A 24,680-nucleotide genomic window follows, 5' to 3' on the forward strand; every position below is an offset into this window, starting at 1 on the left:
TAGTGACTACACAATGTATAGTGCAAACTGAGCCTGGATAAAGAAATGTATAAATGTGTATTAGCGTTTAGCAAATAGTGACTACACAATGTATAGTGCAAACTGAGTCTGGATAAAGAAATGTATAAATGTGTATTAACGTTTAGCAAATGGTGACTACACAATGTATAGTGCATACTGAGCCTGGATAAAGAAATGTATAAATGTGTATTAACGTTTAGCAAATAGTGACTACACAATGTATAGTGCAAACTGAGCCTGGATAAAGAAATGTATAAATATGTATTAACGTTTAGCAAATAGTGACTACACAATGTATAGTGCAAACTGAGTCTGGATAAAGAAATGTATAAATGTGTATTAGCGTTTAGCAAATGGTGACTACACAATGTATAGTGCAAACTGAGCCTGGATAAAGAATAAGTGTATAAATGTGTATTAGCGTTTAGCAAATGGTGACTACACAATGTATAGTGCATACTGAGCCTGGATAAAGAAATGTATAAATGTGTATTAGCGTTTAGCGAATAGTGACTACACAATGTATAGTGCAAACTGAGCCTGGATAAAGAAATGTATAAATGTGTATTAGCGTTTAGCAAATGGTGACTACACAATGTATAGTGCAAACTGAGCCTGGATAAAGAATAAGTGTATAAATGTGTATTAGCGTTTAGCAAATGGTGACTACACAATGTATAGTGCATACTGAGCCTGGATAAAGAAATGTATAAATGTGTATTAGCGTTTAGCGAATAGTGACTACACAATGTATAGTGCAAACTGAGCCTGGATAAAGAAATGTATAAATGTGTATTAGCGTTTAGCAAATAGTGACTACACAATGTATAGTGCAAACTGAGCCTGGATAAAGAAATGTATAAATGTGTATTAGCGTTTAGCAAATGGTGACTACACAATGTATAGTGCAAACTGAGCCTGGATAAAGAATAAGTGTATAAATGTGTATTAGCGTTTAGCAAATGGTGACTACACAATGTATAGTGCATACTGAGCCTGGATAAAGAAATGTATAAATGTGTATTAGCGTTTAGCGAATAGTGACTACACAATGTATAGTGCAAACTGAGCCTGGATAAAGAAATGTATAAATGTGTATTAGCGTTTAGCAAATGGTGACTACACAATGTATAGTGCAAACTGAGCCTGGATAAAGAAATGTATAAATGTGTATTAGCGTTTAGCGAATAGTGACTACACAATGTATAGTGCAAACTGAGTCTGGATAAATAAGTGTATAAATGTGTATTAGCGTTTAGCAAATAGTGACTACACAATGTATAGTGCAAACTGAGCCTGGATAAAGAATAAGTGTATAAATGTGTATTAACGTTTAGCGAATAGTGACTACACAATGTATAGTGCAAACTGAGTCTGGATAATGAAATGTATAAATGTGTATTAGCGTTTAGCAAATAGTGACTACACAATGTATAGTGCATACTGAGCCTGGATAAAGAAATGTATAAATATGTATTAACGTTTAGCAAATAGTGACTACACAATGTATAGTGCAAACTGAGTCTGGATAAAGAAATGTATAAATGTGTATTAACGTTTAGCAAATAGTGACTACACAATGTATAGTGCAAACTGAGCCTGGATAAAGAAATGTATAAATGTGTATTAGCGTTTAGCGAATAGTGACTACACAATGTATAGTGCAAACTGAGTCTGGATAAAGAAATGTATAAATGTGTATTAACGTTTAGCAAATGGTGACTACACAATGTATAGTGCAAACTGAGTCTGGATAAAGAAATGTATAAATGTGTATTAACGTTTAGCAAATAGTGACTACACAATGTATAGTGCAAACTGAGCCTGGATAAAGAAATGTATAAATGTGTATTAACGTTTAGCAAATAGTGACTACACAATGTATAGTGCAAACTGAGTCTGGATAAAGAAATGTATAAATGTGTATTAACGTTTAGCAAATAGTGACTACACAATGTATAGTGCAAACTGAGCCTGGATAAAGAAATGTATAAATGTGTATTAGCGTTTAGCGAATAGTGACTACACAATGTATAGTGCAAACTGAGTCTGGATAAAGAAATGTATAAATGTGTATTAACGTTTAGCAAATGGTGACTACACAATGTATAGTGCAAACTGAGTCTGGATAAAGAAATGTATAAATGTGTATTAACGTTTAGCAAATAGTGACTACAAAATGTATAGTGCAAACTGAGTCTGGATAAATAAGTGTATAAATGTGTATTAACGTTTAGCAAATAGTGACTACACAATGTATAGTGCAAACTGAGTCTGGATAAATAAGTGTATAAATGTGTATTAACGTTTAGCAAATAGTGACTACACAATGTATAGTGCAAACTGAGCCTGGATAAAGAAATGTATAAATGTGTATTAGCGTTTAGCAAATAGTGACTACACAATGTATAGTGCATACTGAGTCTGGATAAAGAAATGTATAAATGTGTATTAACGTTTAGCAAATAGTGACTACACAATGTATAGTGCAAACTGAGCCTGGATAAAGAAATGTATAAATGTGTATTAACGTTTAGCAAATAGTGACTACACAATGTATAGTGCATACTGAGTCTGGATAAAGAAATGTATAAATGTGTATTAACGTTTAGCAAATAGTGACTACACAATGTATAGTGCAAACTGAGTCTGGATAAAGAATAAGTGTATAAATGTGTATTAGCGTTTAGCAAATAGTGACTACACAATGTATAAATGTGTATTAACGTTTAGCAAATAGTGACTACACAATGTATAGTGCAAACTGAGCCTGGATAAAGAAATGTATAAATGTGTATTAACGTTTAGCAAATAGTGACTACACAATGTATAGTGCAAACTGAGTCTGGATAAATAAGTGTATAAATGTGTATTAGCGTTTAGCAAATAGTGACTACACAATGTATAGTGCAAACTGAGTCTGGATAAATAAGTGTATAAATGTGTATTAGCGTTTAGCAAATAGTGACTACACAATGTATAGTGCAAACTGAGTCTGGATAAATAAGTGTATAAATGTGTATTAGCGTTTAGCAAATAGTGACTACACAATGTATAGTGCAAACTGAGTCTGGATAAATAAGTGTATAAATGTGTATTAGCGTTTAGCAAATAGTGACTACACAATGTATAGTGCAAACTGAGTCTGGATAAATAAGTGTATAAATGTGTATTAGCGTTTAGCAAATGGTGACTACACAATGTATAGTGCAAACTGAGTCTGGATAAAGAAATGTATAAATGTGTATTAACGTTTAGCAAATAGTGACTACACAATGTATAGTGCATACTGAGCCTGGATAAAGAAATGTATAAATGTGTATTAACGTTTAGCAAATAGTGACTACACAATGTATAAATGTGTATTAGCGTTTAGCAAATAGTGACTACACAATGTATAAATGTGTATTAACGTTTAGCGAATAGTGACTACACAATGTATAGTGCAAACTGAGCCTGGATAAAGAAATGTATAAATGTGTATTAACGTTTAGCAAATAGTGACTACACAATGTATAAATGTGTATTAGCGTTTAGCAAATAGTGACTACACAATGTATAGTGCAAACTGAGTCTGGATAATGAAATGTATAAATGTGTATTAACGTTTAGCGAATAGTGACTACACAATGTATAGTGCAAACTGAGCCTGGATAAAGAAATGTATAAATGTGTATTAACGTTTAGCGAATAGTGACTACACAATGTATAGTGCAAACTGAGCCTGGATAAATAAGTGTATAAATGTGTATTAACGTTTAGCGAATAGTGACTACACAATGTATAGTGCAAACTGAGCCTGGATAAAGAAATGTATAAATGTGTATTAACGTTTAGCAAATAGTGACTACACAATGTATAGTGCAAACTGAGCCTGGATAAATAAGTGTATAAATGTGTATTAACGTTTAGCAAATAGTGACTACACAATGTATAGTGCAAACTGAGCATGGATAAAGAAATGTATAAATGTGTATTAACGTTTAGCGAATAGTGACTACAAATGTATAGTGTAAACTGAGTCTGGATAAAGAAATGTATAAATGTGTATTAACGTTTAGCAAATAGTGACTACACAATGTATAAATGTGTATTAACGTTTAGCAAATAGTGACTACACAATGTATAAATGTGTATTAACGTTTAGCAAATGGTGACTACAAAATGTATAGTGTAGTACGTTTTTTACTGGGATCGCTGATTTTGTAATATAAATATATAGTCTGGGCACCGTTTTCTTTCTGCAGGCGCCCATAAATCTGTTATTTTCTGGTCTCTCTCGCAGGCCGAGTCAGATGTGGCTTCCCTGAACAGACGCATCCAGCTAGTTGAGGAAGAGTTAGACCGCGCTCAGGAGAGACTGGCTACAGCCCTGCAGAAGCTGGAGGAGGCAGAGAAGGCAGCAGATGAGAGTGATAGGTATGGACCTCCCCAGCCTCTTCCACCTGTTCTTGTTCTAAAGATCCATTTTACCCACACTTAGGGAGCTGTCAGATAGGCCCTGATGAGGCAATAGATTTAAAAGGGATCCGATGCAATGACAAGAATGCCGGTGAAATATTCAAAAGAGCTGACGATACTTTAAAGCGAGCATCATTGAGAGGTGTTTTACTACACAACACAATGGGCGGCGATGCTAGCAAATATTCCAAGCAACATTGGCACCTACATTAGCAATGTAAAGTAATGGATCCCTTTAAAATATATAGCACACAAAGGTGGTATGTGACACCAGGTATTTAGTAGGGGGTATGTGACACCAGGTAATTAGTAGGGGTCTATGTGACACCAGGTATTTAGTAGGGGTCTATGTGACACCAGGTATTTAGTAGGGGGTATGTGACACCAGGTAATTAGTAGGGGGTATGTGACACCAGGTATTTAGTAGGGGTCTATCTGACACCAGGTATTTAGTAGGGGTCTATGTGACACCAGGTATTTAGTAGGGGTCTATGTGACACCAGGTATTTAGTAAGGGTCTATGTGACACCAGGTATTTAGTAAGGGTCTATGTGACACCAGGTATTTAGTAGGGGGTATGTGACACCAGGTAATTAGTAGGGGGTATGTGACACCAGGTATTTAGTAGGGGTCTATGTGACACCAGGTATTTAGTAGGGGGTATGTGACACCAGGTAATTAGTAGGGGGTATGTGACACCAGGTATTTAGTAGGGGTCTATCTGACACCAGGTATTTAGTAAGGGTCTATGTGACACCAGGTATTTAGTAGGGGTCTATGTGACACCAGGTATTTAGTAGGGGTCTATGTGACACCAGGTATTTAGTAGGGGTCTATGTGACACCAGGTATTTAGTAAGGGTCTATGTGACATCAGGTATTTCGTAGGGGTCTATGTGACACCAGGTATTTAGTAGGGGTCTATGTGACACCAGGTATTTAGTAGGGGGTATGTGACACCAGGTATTTAGTAGGGGTCTATGTGACACCAGGTATTTAGTAGGGGTCTATGTGACGCCAGGTATTTAGTAGGGGTCTATGTGACACCAGGTATTTAGTAGGGGTCTATGTGACACCAGGTATTTAGTAGGGGTCTATGTGACACCAGGTATTTAGTAGGGTGTATGTGACACCAGGTATTTAGTAGGGGGTATGTGACACCAGGTATTTAGTAGGGGTCTATGTGACACCAGGTATTTAGTAGGGGGTCTATGTGACACCAGGTATTTAGTAGGGGGTCTATGTGACACCAGGTATTTAGTAGGGGTCTATGTGACACCAGGTATTTAGTAGGGGTCTATGTGACATCAGGTATTTAGTAGGGGGTATGTGACACCACGTATTTAGTAGGGGGTATGTGACATCAGGTATTTAGTAGGGGTCTATGTGACACCAGGTATTTAGTAGGGGTCTATGCGACACCAGGTATTTAGTAGGGGGTCTATGTGACACCAGGTATTTAGTAGGGGTCTATGTGACACCAGGTATTTAGTAGGGGGTCTATGTGACACCAGGTATTTAGTAGGGGTCTATGTGACACCAGGTATTTAGTAGGAGTCTATGTGACACCAGGTATTTAGTAGGGGTCTATGTGACACCAGGTATTTAGTAGGGGTCTATGTGACACCAGGTATTTAGTAGGGGGTCTATGTGACACCAGGTATTTAGTAGGGGTCTATGTGACACCAGGTATTTAGTAGGGGGATTTTTGACACCAGGTATTTAGTAGGGGTCTATGTGACACCAGGTATTTAGTAGGGGTCTATGTGACACCAGGTATTTAGTAGGGGGTATGTGACACCAGGTATTTAGTAGGGGTCTATGTGACACCAGGTATTTAGTAGGGGTCTATGTGACACCAGGTATTTAGTAGGGGTCTATGTGACACCAGGTATTTAGTAGGGGGTATGTGACACCAGGTAATTAGTAGGGGTCTATGTGACACCAGGTATTTAGTAGGGATCTATGTGACACCAGGTATTTAGTAGGGGTCTATGTGACACCAGGTATTTAGTAGGGGTCTATGTGACACCAGGTATTTAGTAGGGGGTATGTGACACCAGGTATTTAGTAGGGGGTCTATGTGACACCAGGTATTTAGTAGGGGTCTATGTGACACCAGGTATTTAGTAGGGGTCTACGTGACACCAGGTATTTAGTAGGGGGATTTGTGACACTAGGTATTTAGTAGGGGTCTATGTGACACCAGGTATTTAGTAGGGGTCTATGTGACACCAGGTATTTAGTAGGGGGTATGTGACATCAGGTATTTAGTAGGGGGTATGTGACACCAGGTATTTAGTAGGGGGGTATGTGACACCAGGTATTTAGTAGGGGATATGTGACACCAGGTATTTAGTAGGGGTCTATGTGACACCAGGTATTTAGTAGGGGGTCTATGTAACACCAGGTATTTAGTAGGGGGTCTATGTGACACCAGGTATTTAGTAGGGGGTATGTGACACCAGGTATTTAGTAGGGGGTCTATGTGACACCAGGTATTTAGTAGGGGTCTATGTGACACCAGGTATTTAGTAAGGGTCTATGTGACACCAGGTATTTTGTAGGGTGTATGTGACACCAGATATTTAGTAGGGGTTATGTGATACCAGGTATTTAGTAGGTTGTATGTGACACCAGGTATTTAGTAGGTTGTATGTGACACCAGGTATTTAGTAAGGGTCTATGTGACACCAGGTATTTAGTAAGGGTCTATGTGACACCAGGTATTTAGTAGGGGGTATGTGACACCAGGTAATTAGTAGGGGGTATGTGACACCAGGTATTTAGTAGGGGTCTATGTGACACCAGGTATTTAGTAGGGGGTATGTGACACCAGGTAATTAGTAGGGGGTATGTGACACCAGGTATTTAGTAGGGGTCTATCTGACACCAGGTATTTAGTAAGGGTCTATGTGACACCAGGTATTTAGTAGGGGTCTATGTGACACCAGGTATTTAGTAGGGGTCTATGTGACACCAGGTATTTAGTAGGGGTCTATGTGACACCAGGTATTTAGTAAGGGGTCTATGTGACATCAGGTATTTCGTAGGGGTCTATGTGACACCAGGTATTTAGTAGGGGTCTATGTGACACCAGGTATTTAGTAGGGGGTATGTGACACCAGGTATTTAGTAGGGGTCTATGTGACACCAGGTATTTAGTAGGGGTCTATGTGACACCAGGTATTTAGTAGGGGTCTATGTGACACCAGGTATTTAGTAGGGGTCTATGTGACACCAGGTATTTAGTAGGGGTCTATGTGACACCAGGTATTTAGTAGGGTGTATGTGACACCAGGTATTTAGTAGGGGGTATGTGACACCAGGTATTTAGTAGGGGTCTATGTGACACCAGGTATTTAGTAGGGGGTCTATGTGACACCAGGTATTTAGTAGGGGGTCTATGTGACACCAGGTATTTAGTAGGGGTCTATGTGACACCAGGTATTTAGTAGGGGTCTATGTGACATCAGGTATTTAGTAGGGGGTATGTGACACCACGTATTTAGTAGGGGGTATGTGACATCAGGTATTTAGTAGGGGTCTATGTGACACCAGGTATTTAGTAGGGGTCTATGCGACACCAGGTATTTAGTAGGGGGTCTATGTGACACCAGGTATTTAGTAGGGGTCTATGTGACACCAGGTATTTAGTAGGGGGTCTATGTGACACCAGGTATTTAGTAGGGGTCTATGTGACACCAGGTATTTAGTAGGAGTCTATGTGACACCAGGTATTTAGTAGGGGTCTATGTGACACCAGGTATTTAGTAGGGGTCTATGTGACACCAGGTATTTAGTAGGGGGTCTATGTGACACCAGGTATTTAGTAGGGGTCTATGTGACACCAGGTATTTAGTAGGGGGATTTTTGACACCAGGTATTTAGTAGGGGTCTATGTGACACCAGGTATTTAGTAGGGGTCTATGTGACACCAGGTATTTAGTAGGGGGTATGTGACACCAGGTATTTAGTAGGGGTCTATGTGACACCAGGTATTTAGTAGGGGTCTATGTGACACCAGGTATTTAGTAGGGGTCTATGTGACACCAGGTATTTAGTAGGGGGTATGTGACACCAGGTAATTAGTAGGGGTCTATGTGACACCAGGTATTTAGTAGGGGTCTATGTGACACCAGGTATTTAGTAGGGGTCTATGTGACACCAGGTATTTAGTAGGGGTCTATGTGACACCAGGTATTTAGTAGGGGGTATGTGACACCAGGTATTTAGTAGGGGGTCTATGTGACACCAGGTATTTAGTAGGGGTCTATGTGACACCAGGTATTTAGTAGGGGTCTACGTGACACCAGGTATTTAGTAGGGGGATTTGTGACACTAGGTATTTAGTAGGGGTCTATGTGACACCAGGTATTTAGTAGGGGTCTATGTGACACCAGGTATTTAGTAGGGGGTATGTGACATCAGGTATTTAGTAGGGGGTATGTGACACCAGGTATTTAGTAGGGGGGTATGTGACACCAGGTATTTAGTAGGGGATATGTGACACCAGGTATTTAGTAGGGGTCTATGTGACACCAGGTATTTAGTAGGGGGTCTATGTAACACCAGGTATTTAGTAGGGGGTCTATGTGACACCAGGTATTTAGTAGGGGGTATGTGACACCAGGTATTTAGTAGGGGGTCTATGTGACACCAGGTATTTAGTAGGGGTCTATGTGACACCAGGTATTTAGTAAGGGTCTATGTGACACCAGGTATTTTGTAGGGTGTATGTGACACCAGATATTTAGTAGGGGTTATGTGATACCAGGTATTTAGTAGGTTGTATGTGACACCAGGTATTTAGTAGGTTGTATGTGACACCAGGTATTTAGTAGGGGGTATGTGACACCAGGTATTTAGTAGGGGTCTATGTGACACCAGGTATTTAGTAGGGGGTATGTGACACCAGGTATTTAGTAGGGGGTATGTGACACCAGGTAATTAGTAGGGGTCTATGTGACACCAGGTATTTAGTAGGGATCTATGTGACACCAGGTATTTAGTAGGGGTCTATGTGACACCAGGTATTTAGTAGGGGTCTATGTGACACCAGGTATTTAGTAGGGGTCTATGTGACACCAGGTATTTAGTAGGGGGTATGTGACACCAGGTATTTAGTAGGGGGTCTATGTGACACCAGGTATTTAGTAGGGGTCTATGTGACACCAGGTATTTAGTAGGGGGTCTATGTAACACCAGGTATTTAGTAGGGGGTTTATGTGACACCAGGTATTTAGTAGGGGGTATGTGACACCAGGTATTTAGTAGGGGTCTATGTGACACCAGGTATTTAGTAGGGGTCTATGTGACACCAGGTATTTAGTAAGGGTCTATGTGACACCAGGTATTTTGTAGGGTGTATGTGACACCAGATATTTAGTAGGGGTTATGTGATACCAGGTATTTAGTAGGGTGTATGTGACACCAGGTATTTAGTAGGTTGTATGTGACACCAGGTATTTAGTAGGGTGTATGTGACATCAGATATTTAGTAAGGGGTATGTGATACCAGGTATTTAGTAGGGGTTATATGACACCAGGTATTTAGTAGGTTTATGTGACAACAGGTATTTAGTTGGGGGTATGTGATACCAGGTATTTAGTAGGGGTTGTGTGACACCAGGTATTTAGTAAAGGGTATGTGAAACCAGGTATTTTATAGGGGTTATGTGACACCAGGTATTTAGTAGGGTGTGTGTGACACCAGATATTTAGTAGAGTTTATATGACACCAAGTATTTAGTAGAATTATGTGACACCAGGTATTTAGTAGGGTGTATGTGACACCAGGTATTTAGTAGAGGGTATATGATACCAGGTATTTAGTAGGGGTCTATGTGACACCATGTATTTAGTAGGGGCCCTCCTAAAAGCTGAAACTAAGTGGATCTTCAGACTCCAGAGTATGACTCCCCTAGGTCTAAACAAATTAATTACAAAGATCAGAACAATTGCGTCTCAGCCTGAGAAATTCCCCAAAGGGGATTGCTTTTTTGGTAGATGGGTGGTGTGCGCTTTGAAAACTGAGTATCGAATTTGTGGCAGTTTCTTTTCTATAAAGGTCAGATTTTTTTTTTTTTTTTTTTAAATATTTTTATTGAGGTTCAAGGTAAGGCATACGTGAACAACAAAAAAACCAAGCATAATAATATTAACATATAAGCTGCATATGGTACAAATCCATAAATACATAGCATATTCCAGAAGGACATTTTAGAGATATAATATGGAGATAGAATGCCTATTGTTCTTGAGTGCCTTCCCAATGCAACAAGAGGCCACTCATGGACCTCAAACCTGTGGATATAAGAATATATGGGAGACAATTGCTAGCAATGGAAACCACTTTTGGATTTCCAGACAGGAACCTAATTTTTAGGATAAAGCTACAACTGGAAACTGTGAAGAAGACACAGGAAACATGGTATAAACACTTGCTGTTTAACAATAAATTGGTGGGGACAGAAATTATGTCAACAAGAAACTTAACTGCTAGTCAGGAGATCTCTAAGATAGTATCAGAGGAAAGGGAAGGGAGGGCCAGGGTAATAAAGTAAGGATCCGAGAGGCAAAATTTCCTTGCGAAGTTGTTCAAGCCTTAATTGCGGCTGACTTTAACTATGCTCCAGGCCGTACCATGACACTAATGTACCTTCTTGCATATCATAAGGAGTACAATTACTATACGATTCTGGATGCCGCTGCTGGAGCAGGTCCAGCCTGCCCCATAAGCTATATCCATATATAAAAAGAAAGGATATGGTAGATAGTTTAAGAGAGGCTATAATGCCAAGAGGGCAATCCCACAGCATACAGGGTTTGGAGCTAAGCATCATCTAAATAAAAAGTAAAGAGATGCAATTAGGTATGGTGGTTCCTAGTACTATCAATTTTATATGTTGTGTCCTAAAATGTTATATGGGGATAAGGTGTTACAATAGATTTTACAGAGCTTAATACATGGAAGCAATAAACCCCACATGGGAGCTCATCACTATAACATGAGAGCAATGTAACAGAGATATCTATATTATTATCTAGAGGTAAAAATAAAAATGCTTAATCCAAGCACCAACACACTTTCAAGCGTCCCCTACATACATCCTGGACTAAGATTCTTACATGTTAACAGGCATCAGTTTATGTACAAGTGGCATAATGTTACAGCTGAAGGTAAGTTTAGATGAGCAAACTGTGACAATAAAGAAACACATTTAACTTGTGTAGCAGTAATAATAAGTGACTGAGGGTTCTATGCAGGAAGTCACGGTCAAGGATGATTTATGCTGAGCTCTTGGGAGTATTCATGGGGTTCTTTGTATATATTAGGTCTTGAGATGGGTTGGGAAAATAAGGTGAAATAATGAACTGTTCAGAGCTTGATATGTGTAGGCAATATATTCTATAAAGGAGTTCCTCGCTATGGCATGAACTAGAACTTTATCTAAACAAATGCAATCAATGAAAGAGCCACCTTCTTCATAGACAAACTACTTGATCAGATACTAAATACCAAAGTGGAGTGCAATAAAGGTAAAATAACTGGGATCTCTAACTTAAAATTGAAGGACAGTAGATGCTTATTCTATATACATATAGAGTCTCATAGGTCCCTTATGAGTAATATATGATCAGAGTCTTACTTGTGGACAGGCATCAGTTCTTGTGTAGTTAGCAAGTGTCACTACCTAAAATGCTGACTGGTTTAAAAGAGAACATAGTCCTGAAGCTAGGAGCTCCAAGCTGTGCTATTATGTGCCATCAGAAGGTACCCACACCAGCCGACAAACAGAGCTGACATGGATGGCATCGGTCAGACTGCCTCCCAACAGCCTAGAGAAAGCAAGCCCTCCCGGGTCCCATGTAATGAAAAGACCTGATTGTAGCCGCATCAGAGCCGGTAAAGACCAGACCGGGGACCGCAGAGATCCAGAAAGCTCCATCACGACTGTAAAGGGGTAAGCAGTATACACCGCTAGATTTAACTAGCTACAGGCTGGACATTGAGTTGGAGGCTTTTGCAGAGCGCACCTTATTTCTTCCTGCCTCATCGGCCCCACTACTCGGAACACTTTCATTGCTGTGGGGAAGTCCTGAGGTAAAGTAGTGGAGCTTGTCATCCCATTAGTTGTGCTCCTCGCCAGTGCTGAGTTCTGTCGCACCGGAATCCTCTCATCTCCAGGCTCTTCAACTCCGGCTGACACGCTGGAGGTGGGACGTCGACACCGGGGCCCCAAAGTGCCGACAACCCTACTCTCCATCTGGGAAGTCTCAGATTGAGTGAGTTCACAAGGAAAGCCAGCGCTACTGCTCCTAAATGCAGTGTGAAGCTTGCAAGGCAACATGATGAGTAGCCAGTAAATTGCGCAGGTCCTCCCAAAAGTGTAAAGGGATCTCCATAGTAGGTATTATACAACGACAACCAGATAGAGTTGGAATAGATTGTGTTCTCCCGAGCACAAGCTGCGTCCCGATAACTGAAGTAATTACAATGTCTTGTGTAGTAGGTATATGCTGTGTCTTGGTAAAGTTATAGTGATTGTATTGCAGTCACTCGTGAGGCAGTACTGCTTCCTAACGACAGGCCCACAAGGGGTACCCGCTGGGGGTCAAGAAAGTTGGTAACAATCCTCACCTTACGTTGGGAGCCCGGTTGAATTTAAGAAAATGCTGCAGCCACGAGGTTGTGAAAATGGCCACCGCTTATGTAGGCTTAAGATGCGGCTCTGGTCTCAAATCAAAGAAGTAACCCCCAAGGTTAAATTAAACTTTTGCTAGCTGTTAGATGCAAGTCTAGGGTTTACTTAAGAAGTTTCTCAGGGTCCAGCTCGTAGATAAGCAGTGAATATAGTTATTAGTAGCATAATCACGACCAGAGCAGCAGGATTATGCGGCCATTCTCGAGCGCTCCAGGCTCCGCCCCCCTGTAAAGGTCAGATTTGATCTGGCCAAACATATCTCTTGATATTCTCAAATCAAGGAATGTCACACTATCATATTTGATTTCGTACGTCAGTCGTAAATTTAGAATATTTGTATTCAGGGCCTCGAAGAATTCCTTAAAGAGACATATTTCCCCTTTCCAGATTAGGAATACATCATCTATATACCTGAGCCACAAAATTATGTTGTCTGCATATTTTTCCATGTTTCCACCAAAAACAAACTCGTGCTCCCACCACCCCAGATATATATTAGCGTAGGTGGGGGCACAGGCAGTCCACATTGCCGTTCCGCAGATCTGCAGAAAAAAACTTATCGTTAAACACAAAGAAATTCTGGCTCAGTATGAAGGTAAGAAGTTTCATCAGGAAACCATTTTTTAATGTATTCTCAGATGATTCCATTTGAAGAAAGTAATTGACCGCATAGCAACCCCATTTGTGTTCTATTGATGTGTAAAGTGACTCTACATCACAGGTTGCTAGTAACATGTCATCATCTAGGGTCATTCCTTCGATTTTGCTAAGGACATCCATCGTGTCCCTAGTGTAAGATGGAAGTGTGAGGACAATGTCTCTTAGGCGTAAATCCAAATATCTTGATGCCTGCTCACAGAGGCTACCAATGCCTGCCACGATCAGTCTGCCTGGTGGTACTGTTTTATTCTTATGTATCTTTGGCAGCAGGTAAAAGGTGGCAGTTTTAGGGTTCTCTACTGCCAAAAATTTAAATTCTTTATTATCAATTAAGCCATCATTTTTGGCATCATTGATTAAAGTGTGATACATTCTTAGGTAGTCATTTGCAGGGTTGCTCCATAAGAATTTATAACAGTTTGTGCCTCCTAGTTGTCTCATAGCCTCAGTATTGTACATCTTTATGGGCCAAATGACAATATTTCCGCCTTTGTCCGATGGCTTAATCACTACGTCCTCCCATTTTTTAATGTTTTTCAAAGCCCACTCTTCTTGTCTACTTAGGTTACTTTGATCTCTATCTCTGAGATTCATCACATCTCTGCATACTACTTTTAAAAATAGTGGGAAAAGAAAAAGGAACCAATGGGGCTACTAGTTCAAATAAAGTAGCTCTAAATATTTCAATATATACTGATTAGCATATATTTGTTAATCATAATTTATTCAAAGTCTGTGAGACTGGTGCTGTGTACTGGTTTAACTGGACAGGTTGGTAGTGGCTATAGAGATAACCACTGAAAAGAGTACATCTGTAGCACTCAAGAGCTATAAGAGCTCTTGAGTGCTACAGATGTACTCTTTTCAGTACTTTTAAAAATATTTCGATCAGTGGGTATTGGGATATCTGTGGCATAAAGGTGGATTTTTTTGTGAGTTTTTTCTGCCAATCGGTACTGTCAGGTACAGTCATTTCATTGTCTTCTAATAGTGTTATAAGGTCCATAATTGCTTGTGTTTCTTTATCACAGTCAGACTACGAGACAGAAATTGTGGAAGAACTAAATAAAGAAATTTCAGAAATAAACACTAAACTTAAAACCTTTGAGACTTTGGATAACTTTAAGACAGCATACAAAAATTTAAGAGATGAGCTAGATGGGAAGGAGAAGGAGATTATTAAAACAAAATGTGCAAAGCTCAGCAGAGACATCAAAGACTTTGAACAGGGCAGAGTATTCAACTGGGATGAAAGAAATCCCAGACGTAGGAGAAATCTATTACCATCTAAAGCCAGCAAGGATGATGTCTTGACCTCTGAATATGAATCTTCGGCAGGAGAGGAAGGGGCAGAGGGTTTCTCTAACAGAACACTCCTAGCACCGAATGCCAGTGATAGGCAAACCCTTCTCTCAAAAAATGAGAAGGAAGGCAAGCAAAAAGCAAAGGAAAAAGAAGATGAGGGAAGAACAGAGCACAATCTAAGGAACAGGACACAATGGGGATACAGGAACAATGAGAGATCCAGGGAAGACTGGTCCAGGCGACCCAAGTGGTAGATTTTAACAACTTGAAAATAATTAATCTATCCAATAGAGTCCTGTCCACATACCATATAAGCGTACTTAGCAGGGGATTGTCATTCTCACCCTCTAATAAGATTAAAAAATTTGATGTCATTAAAGACATTAATCTTTTTGCAAGGAAATTAGCACGCAAGAAAATAAATACCAAACATAATGACTGTGATAAAGAAACACAAGCAATTTTGGACCTTATAACACTATTAGAAGACAATGAAATTACTGTACCTGACAGTAACGATTGGCAGAAAAAACTCACTAAAAAATCCACCTTTATGCCACAGATATCCCAATACCCACCCATATAAATATTTTTAAAAGTAGTATGCAGAGATGTGATGAATCTCAGAGATAGAGATCGAAGTAACCTAAGTAGACAAGAAGAATGGGCTTTGAAAGACATTAAAAAATGGGAGGACGTAGTGATTAAGCCAAAGGACAAAGGCGGAAATATTGTCATTTGGCCCACAAAGATGTACATTACTGAGGCTATGAGACAACTAGGAGACACAAACTGTTATAAATTCTTATGGAGCAACCCTGCAAATGAATAGCTAAGAATGTATCACACTTTAATCAATGATGCCAAAAATGATGGCTTAATTGATAATAAAGAATTTAAATTTTTCGCAGTAGAGAACCCTAAAATTGCCACCTTTTACCTGCTGCCAAAGATACATAAGAATAAAACAGTACCACCAGGCAGACCGATCGTGGCAGGCATTGGTAGCCTCTCTGAGCAGGCATCAAGATATTTGGATTTACGCCTAAGAGACATTGTCCTCACACTTCCATCTTACACTAGGGACACGATGGATGTCCTTAGCAAAATCGAAGGAATGACCCTAGATGATGACATGTTACTAGCAACCTGTGATGTAGAGTCACTTTACACATCAATAGAACACAAATGGGGTTGCTATGCGGTCAATTACTTTCTTCAAATGGAATCATCTGAGAATACATAAAAAAATGGTTTCCTGATGAAACTTCTTACCTTCATACTGAGCCACAATTTCTTTGTGTTAAACGATAAGTTTTTTCTGCAGATCCACAGAACAGCAATGGGGACTGCCTGTGCTCCCACCTACGCTAATATATATCTGGGGTGGTGGGAGCGCGAGTTTGTTTTTGGTGGAAACATGGAAAAATATGCAGACAACATCATTTTGTGCCCTGAATACAAATATTCTAAATTTACGACTGACGTACGAAATCAAATATGATAGCGTGACGTTCCTTGATTTTAGAATATCAAGAGATATGTTTGGCCAGATCAAATCTGACCTTTACAGAAAAGATACTGCCACAAATTCGATACTCAGTTTTCAAAGCGCACACCACCCATCTACCAAAAAAGCAATCCCCTTTGGGGAATTTCTCAGGCTGAGACGCAATTGTTCTGATCTTTGTGTTTTTAAAAATCAGGCTAAAGACATGAAACAGAGATTGAAAGCCAGAGGATATCCAAATAGCATTTTAAAGAAAGCATATCACAGGGCTTTACACACAAATAGACCTGATCTGCTAAAACCGAAATTGAAAACTAATCAGGAAAATAGGGTTCACTTTATAGGCACTTTCAATGAAGCCCATAAAGAAATAAGAGACATTCTGAACCAACATGCTCATAGCCTTAAAACGGACGAAGACCTGTCCAAATGTTTGGGAGATAGAGTTGCAATAAGTTGGAGGAGAGCCCCTACAATCAGAGATAAAATCACAAAAAGTTATTTTGTGAAACATACTAACCGTAGGAAAGATGACTCTAAAGGAACATATGCATGTGGAACATACAAATTCTGTCCATATATGTTGAATATGAAACAGATTCATATTTTTCCATCTGGTACTATATTTATAAATGATTTTTTCAATTGTAAAAGTAAAAACATCATATACTGTATAGAATGCAATTGTAAGAAAAGATATGTAGGAATGTCCACACGAGAATTCAGAAAACGCCTGGGGGAAACATATTTGCAACATCAAAAATGCAAGAAGTGATCTTGAGAAAGATAAAAAATTGGTGGCCAGACACTTTCTGGAAAGACATGAGTGTTAGCCAGATCTGCGAAGCTTCTCTTGGAATAAAGGGGGTAACATTGAGAATGCCCTCCTAAAAGCTGAAACTAAGTAGATCTTCAGACTCCAGAGTATGACTCCCCTAGGTCTAAACAAATGAATTACCTATAGTGCCTTCTTGGAATAATAGGAGGATGGGCTAGCACATCTATTATGATTTGACATCTTCGAACCCACAAAAAGAAGAAAAATAGTACAGAAAATAGAAAACAGTGCAGATATCCTACGACATCCGGAGACTTAACATTCAATAGTGGTGATCTATATAAAAGGGCACATTATGTCAGTACTATAGTGCATATTTATTAAGATAGAGAAAATCTGCCTTTGAACATAGGGTTTATGATTCCATTATTTGCCTTATGATCATCATTACATTTTCTGTAAATAATTCTTCATCATGTTCATAACCCCCTATTTTCATCCATGAGATGATTAGTGCCTGTTACAACTTGGACATTGTGTTACAAATTTTAAGTAGGGTTAATGCTTTCCAGAAACACCTACCACTATATTTGTTTCCATTGTGGTATAGGTGTAGCTATTTCTATCTCTGTTTGGTACAGTATAAACAGCGAGAAATTATATCTAATCCTTCAGCCATGTAACATATATATAGCGATCTTTATATGTGTGAATAGTGCATTTTAAACTTACAAGTGACCTTATCGTAGCTAGTCTCAAAGGTATGATTACAATCTAAGTAAATTTCTTCATTGAATATGATCTGCCCAATACGGAATATATCTCCGTAAATAATGTGCTGCCTGACAGATGGGCGTGTTATTACACGTCAGAACAAGCACACACGTCACTGGGGCTAGAGAAACACACCCTCCGCTTGTACGCTATCGCTGAATGGCGTACGCGATTGGACAAGTGTTTACTGACGTCACCTTCTGTACGGATGTGATTGGCCTGAGGGCCTTTTTAAGGGAGCTCCGTCGGAGTATCGGGTTGCCTTTGACAAGGCAGATGCGAAACGCACATTAGGCGTTAGCACTGCTTCTCTCCTTCCTTTGTTAAAAATAATTAATAGTTGCTTAAAAAACTAGATGTTGACCTTTACAGGCATTAGGTTTTAGTTTAATTAACTGGTTGGTAACGGTCCTCTCCCCTTCAGGGATACTAGCATATACGGCCGAATCAGGGTAAAATACCTAGTGTTAACCTTTGTTATGCCCCAAGGAATACCATATTGATATTGACCGCTCTTCCAATATAAGGTTTTATATAGCTGTGGATTAATTGTGTTATCTCAGGCTTTTCCTGATTTGGAGAGTTTACAGTGCAAAAATTCTTATTCTTGATTTTAATATTTAGTGATTCATATTAGTTTAATGGTGGCATGGTCCACAAAACCTGTTAATATCATTAAATAAATGTTATGTTTTAAATTTCACCGAACATCATATTTCTAAACATACTCCACCCAATTGTATATTGGTAATACACCTTATAAGTGTGCCCTACAATGCCTCTGTTCTTTCTCTCTTTTTTTGTCTAAATATTATAATTTGGCATTAGGCGCTTCCTCCCTATTACACATAGGATTGTCCTTGGGGGTTATTTAGGTATATACCTACACTTCTCCCACCTTCCCTAAAGGTTATTAGGGACTAAAAAAACACACATACGGCTAGATTTTGAGTTTTGTTGGTAAAGATCCGCGTAGCTAACGCTGCTTTTTTTCCCAACGCACCCTTAAGACAACGCTGATATTTAGAGTTGTCTGAGGGGCTGCGTTAGGCTCAAAAAAGGGTGCGTTGAGCCTAACTTAGCTCCACTTCAACTCTCAATATCAGCGTTGCTTATGGTAGCGGTAAGCTGGAAAACGTGCTCGTGCACGATATCCCTATAGGAAACAATGGGGCTGAGCTGGCTGAAAAAAAACCTAACACCTGCAAAAAAGCAGCGTTCAGCTCCTAACGCAGCCCCGTTGTTTCCTATGGGGAAACACTCTCTAAGTCTGCACCTAACACCCTAACATGAACCCCGAGTTTAAACACCCCTAACCTTACACTTATTAACCCCTAATCTGCCGCCCCCGCTATCGCTGACTCCTGCATATTATTATTAACCCCTAATCTTCCGCTCCGGACACCGCCGCAACCTACATTATCCCTATGAACCCCTAATCTGACCCCTATATTATATTTATTAACCCCTAATATGCCCCCCCCACGTCGCCGCTACCTTACCTACACTTATTAACCCCTAATCTGCCGACCGGACCTCGCCACCACTATAATAAATGTATTAACCCCTAAACCGCCGCAATCCCGCCTCGCAAACACTAGAATAAATTGTATTAACCCCTAATCTGCCCTCCCTAGCATCGCCGCCACCTACCTACAATTATTAACCCCTAATCTCCCACCCGCACCATCGCCGCTACTATAATAAAGTTATTAACCCCTAAACATAACTCTAACCCTAACCCTAACACCCCTCTAACATAAATATAATTTATATTAAACGAAATAATATTCCTAAAATTAACTAAATTATTCCTATTTAAAACTAAATACTTACCTATAAAATAAACCCTAACATAGCTACAATATAATTAATAATTACATTGTAGCTATTTTAGGATTTATATTTATTTTACAGGCAACTTTGTATTTATTTTAACTAGGTACAAAAGCTATTAAATAGTTCATATCTATTTAATAGGTATCTAGTTAAAATAAATACAAAATTACCTGTAAAATAAATCCTAACCTAAGTTACAATTAAACCTAACACTACACTATCATTAAATTAATTAAATAAATTACCTACAATTACCTAAGCCCCCTAATAAAATAAAAAAGCCCCCCAAAATAAAAAATTCCTTACCCTATTCTAAAATACAAAAGTAATCAGCTCTTTTACCAGCCCTTAAAAGGGCTTTTTGCGGGGCATGCCCCAAAGTAATCAGCTCTTTTGCCTGTAAAAAAAATACAACCCCCCCAACATTAAAACCCACCACCCACATACCCCTACTCTAACCCAAACCCCCCTTAAATAAACCTAACACTACCCCCCTGAAGATCTCCCTACCTTGAGTCGTCTTCACCCAGCCGGGCCGAAATCTTTATCCGATGGGGCAGAAGAGGACATCCAGACCGGCAGAAGTCTTCATCCTATCCGGGCAGAAGAGGACATCCGGACCGGCAGACATCTTCATCCAAGCGGCATCTTCTATCTTCATCCATCCGGAGCGGAGCGGAGCCAGACGCGGATCCATCCTCTTCAACCGACGCCTACTCGCCGAATGAAGGTTCCTTTAAATGATGTCATCCAAGATGGCGTCATTCGAATTACGATTGGCTAATAGGATTATATCAGCCAATCGGAATTAAGGTAGGAAAAATCTGATTGGTTGATTTAATCAGCCAATCAGATTGAAGTTCAATCCGATTGGCTGATTGGATGAGCCAATAGAATGCGAGGTCAATTCTATTGGCTCAACCAATCAGCCAATCAGATTGAACTTCAGCCAATCGGAATTCGAGGGATGCCATCTTGGATGACATCATTTAAAGGAACCTTCATTCGGCGAGTAGGCATCTGTTGAAGAGGATGGATCCGCGTCGGCTGGGAAGAAGATGGCTCCACTCCGGATGGATGAAGATAGAAGATGCCGCTTGGATGAAGATGTCTGCTGGTCCGGATGTCCTCTTCTGCCCGGATAGGATGAAGACATCTGCCGTTCTGGATGTCCTCTTCTGCCCCATCGGATGAAGACTTCGGCCGGGCTGGGTGAAGAAGACTCAAGGTAGGGAGATCTTCAGGGGGGTAGTGTTAGGTTTATTTAAGGGGGGTTTGGGTGGGTTAGAGTAGGGGTATGTGGGTGGTGGGTTTTAATGTTGGGCGGGGTTGTATTTTTTTTACAGGCAAAAGAGCTGATTACTTTGGGGCATGCCCCGCAAAAAGCCCTTTTAAGGGCTGGTAAAAGAGCTGATTATTTTTGTATTTTAGAATAGGGTAGGGATTTTTTATTTTGGGGGGCTTTTTATTTTATTAGGGGGCTTAGATTAGGTGTAATTAGTTTAAACTGCTTGTAATTCTTTTTTATTTTTTGTAATTTAGTGTTTTTTTTTTTTTTTGTATTATAGAATAGTTTATTTAATTGTATTTATTTGTAGGTGATTGTAGGTAATTTATTTAATTCATTTAATGATAGTGTAGTGTTAGGTTTAATTGTAACTTAGGTTAGGATTTATTTTACATGTAATTTTGTATTTATTTTAACTAGGTAGCTATTAAATAGATATTAACTATTTAATAGCTTTTGTACCTAGTTAAAATAAATACAAAGTTGCCTGTAAAATAAATATAAATCCTAAAATAGCTACAATGTAAATATTAATTATATTGTAGCTATGTTAGGGTTTATTTTATAGGTAAGTATTTAGTTTTAAATAGGAATAATTTAGTTAATTTTAGGAATATTATTTCGTTTAATATAAATTATATTTATGTTAGGGGGGTGTTAGGGTTATGGTTAGAGTTATGTTTAGGGGTTAATAACTTTATTATAGCAGTGGCGACGGTGCGGGCGGGAGATTAGGGGTTAATAATTGTAGGTAGGTGGCGGCGATGTTAGGGAGGGCAGATTAGGGGTTAATCAAATTTATTATAGTGTTTGCGAGGCGGGAGTGCGGCGGTTTAGGGGTTAAACATTTATTATAGTGGCGGCAAGGTCCGGTCAGCAGATTAGGGGTTAATAAGTGTAGTTAGGTAGCGGCGACGTTGGGGGGGGGGCAGATTAGCGGTTAATAAATATAATATAGGGGTCTGCGATGTTAGGGGCAGCAAATTAGGTGTTCATAAGTATAACGTAGGTGGCGGCGATGTCTGGAGCGGAAGATTAGGGGTTAATAATAATATGCAGGGGTCAGCGATAGCGGGGGGAAGCAGATTAGGGGTTAATAAGTGTAAGGTTAGGGGTGTTTAGATTCGGGGTACATGTTAGGGTGTTAGGTGCAGACTTAGAGAGTGTTTCCCCATAGGAAACAAGGGGGCTGCGTTAGGAGCTGAACTCTGCTTTTTTGCAGGTGTTAGTTTTTTTTACACCCAGCTCAGACCCATTGTTTCCTATGGGGATATCGTGCACGAGCACGTTTTCCCAGCTTACCGCTACCGTAAGCAATGCTGGTATTGAGAGTTGAAGTGGAGCTAAGTTAGGCTCAACGCACCCTTTTTTGAGCCTAACGCAGCCCCTCAGACAACTCTAAATACCAGCGTTGTTGGAAAGGTGCGTTGGGAAAAAAAGCAGCGTTAGTTACGCGGGTCTTTACCGACAAAAAATTTATTAGAGTGGCGGCAATGTGGGGGGGCCTCGGTTTAGGGGTACATAGGTCGTTTATGGGTGTTAGTGTACTTTGTAGCACAGTAGTTAAGATCTTTATATTCACGCGTTAGCCCATAAAGCTCTTAACTACTGACTTTTTTTTGCGGCTGGAGTCTTGTCGGTATAGGCTCTACCGCTCACTTCTCCCAAGACTCCAAATACCAGAGTTAGGCAGATCCCATTGAAAAGATAGGATACGCAATTGGCGTAAGGGGATCTGCGGTAGCCTGGAATCGCGGTAGGGAAGTGAGCGGTAGACCCTTTCCTGTCTGACTCTAAATACCAGCGGGCGGCCAAAAGCAGCATTAGGACCCCTTAACGCTGCTTTTGACGGCTAACACAGAACTCTAAATCTAGGCGATAATTAGTAAAATAGTATTTTACACCCTGTATTTGGTAGTGGGTATGTGACACCATGTATTTATTAGGGCGGAATGTTATACCGGGTTTAGTAGGGGTATGTGACACCAAGTATTTAGTGGAGATATGTGACACCAGGTATTTAGTAGGGGGTATTTTACACCATAAATTTAGTAGTGGGTATATGACAGCGTGTATTAGGGGGGATTTAACACCGGTGATTTCTTAGGGGGTATGTGACATAAGGTAATTAAATAAGGTTTGTTATACCATGTATTTGGTAGTGGGTATGTGACAACAAGTATTTATTAGGAGGGATGTAACACCAGGTATTTAGTAGGGGGTTATGTGACACCAGGTATTTAGTAGGGTCATTTGTGACACCAGTTATATAGTAGGGGCCTTTGTGACACAAGGTATTTAGTAGTGACCTTTGTCGTTTGTGACACTGGTTATACTGTAGTAGGTATATAACACAAGATAATTAGTATTGGGTATGTAAGCACCAAGTATTTGGTAGTGGCTATGTGACACCAGGTATTTATTAGGGTGTATGTGACACTGGGTATTTAGTAGAGGCTATGTGACACCAGGTATTTAGTAGGGGTTATGTGACACCAGGTATTTAGTAGAGGTTATGTGACACAAGGTATTTAGTAGGGGTTATGTGACACCAGGTATTTAGTAGGGGATATGTGACACAAAGTATTTAGTAGGGGTTATGTGGCACCAGTATGGGTTATGTGACACCAGATATTTAGTAGGGGTTATGTGACACCAGGTATTTAGTAGGGGTTATGTGACACCATGTATTTAGTAGGGGGTATGTGACACCATGTATTTAGTATCTGTGTGTGATTTGTTTACTTGGTCCTGGTTCTCATATCTTCTTTTATGCACTTTTTTTTCTACAGAGGAATGAAGGTCATTGAGAACAGAGCAAACAAAGATGGAGAGAAGATGGTGGATCAGGATTTGCAGCTGAAAGAAGCCAAACACGTAGCTGAGGATTCAGATCGGAAATATGAGGAGGTGACAAAATGACCTTATGGAGAATGTCATATGCTTAATGGGAAGGAACTGTAGATTTTCATTTTTCTCTAAATATCAATGCACAGGTCGCCCGCAAACTGGTTGGTATTGAGACCGATCTGGAGAGATCTGAAGAGAGAGCTGAGGTAGCTGAAAGGTGAGTCTCACGTAAATGTCATCTGCTCTAGGTCCAAGGAGATCTGTCCTATAATAGATATAGATAGCGCTGTGTGTTGTATGGTTAGATGGCATCATCTAATGTTCTTTAGCTAGCTCTTTCCTATTACATATATAGGTATTGCTGTGTATTGTATGGGTAGATGGCATCATCTGATGTTCTTTAGCTGGCTCTGTCCTATTACAGATATAGGTAGCACTGTGAATTGTATGGGTAGATGGCATCATCTAATGTTCTTTAGCTGGCTCT

At 39.7% G+C, this 24,680-nt stretch overlaps 1 protein-coding gene across 2 annotated transcripts in view; it reads left to right on the forward strand.

The window, feature by feature from the left end:
• LOC128644025 (tropomyosin beta chain) overlaps positions 1–24,680 on the forward strand; it is a gene marked incomplete in the record, with an annotated part of 147,596 nt that overhangs the window by 27,991 nt on the left and 94,925 nt on the right. For both annotated transcript variants that reach the window (XM_053696788.1, XM_053696787.1), the window contains 3 exon segments: positions 4,307–4,440; positions 24,136–24,253; positions 24,340–24,410. In XM_053696788.1, the coding sequence (XP_053552763.1) occupies positions 4,307–4,440; positions 24,136–24,253; positions 24,340–24,410 (323 nt within the window).

This window comes from Bombina bombina, unplaced genomic scaffold, assembly GCF_027579735.1.
Source record: "Bombina bombina isolate aBomBom1 unplaced genomic scaffold, aBomBom1.pri scaffold_601, whole genome shotgun sequence".
In the NCBI taxonomy this organism is placed as follows: domain Eukaryota; kingdom Metazoa; phylum Chordata; class Amphibia; order Anura; family Bombinatoridae; genus Bombina; species Bombina bombina.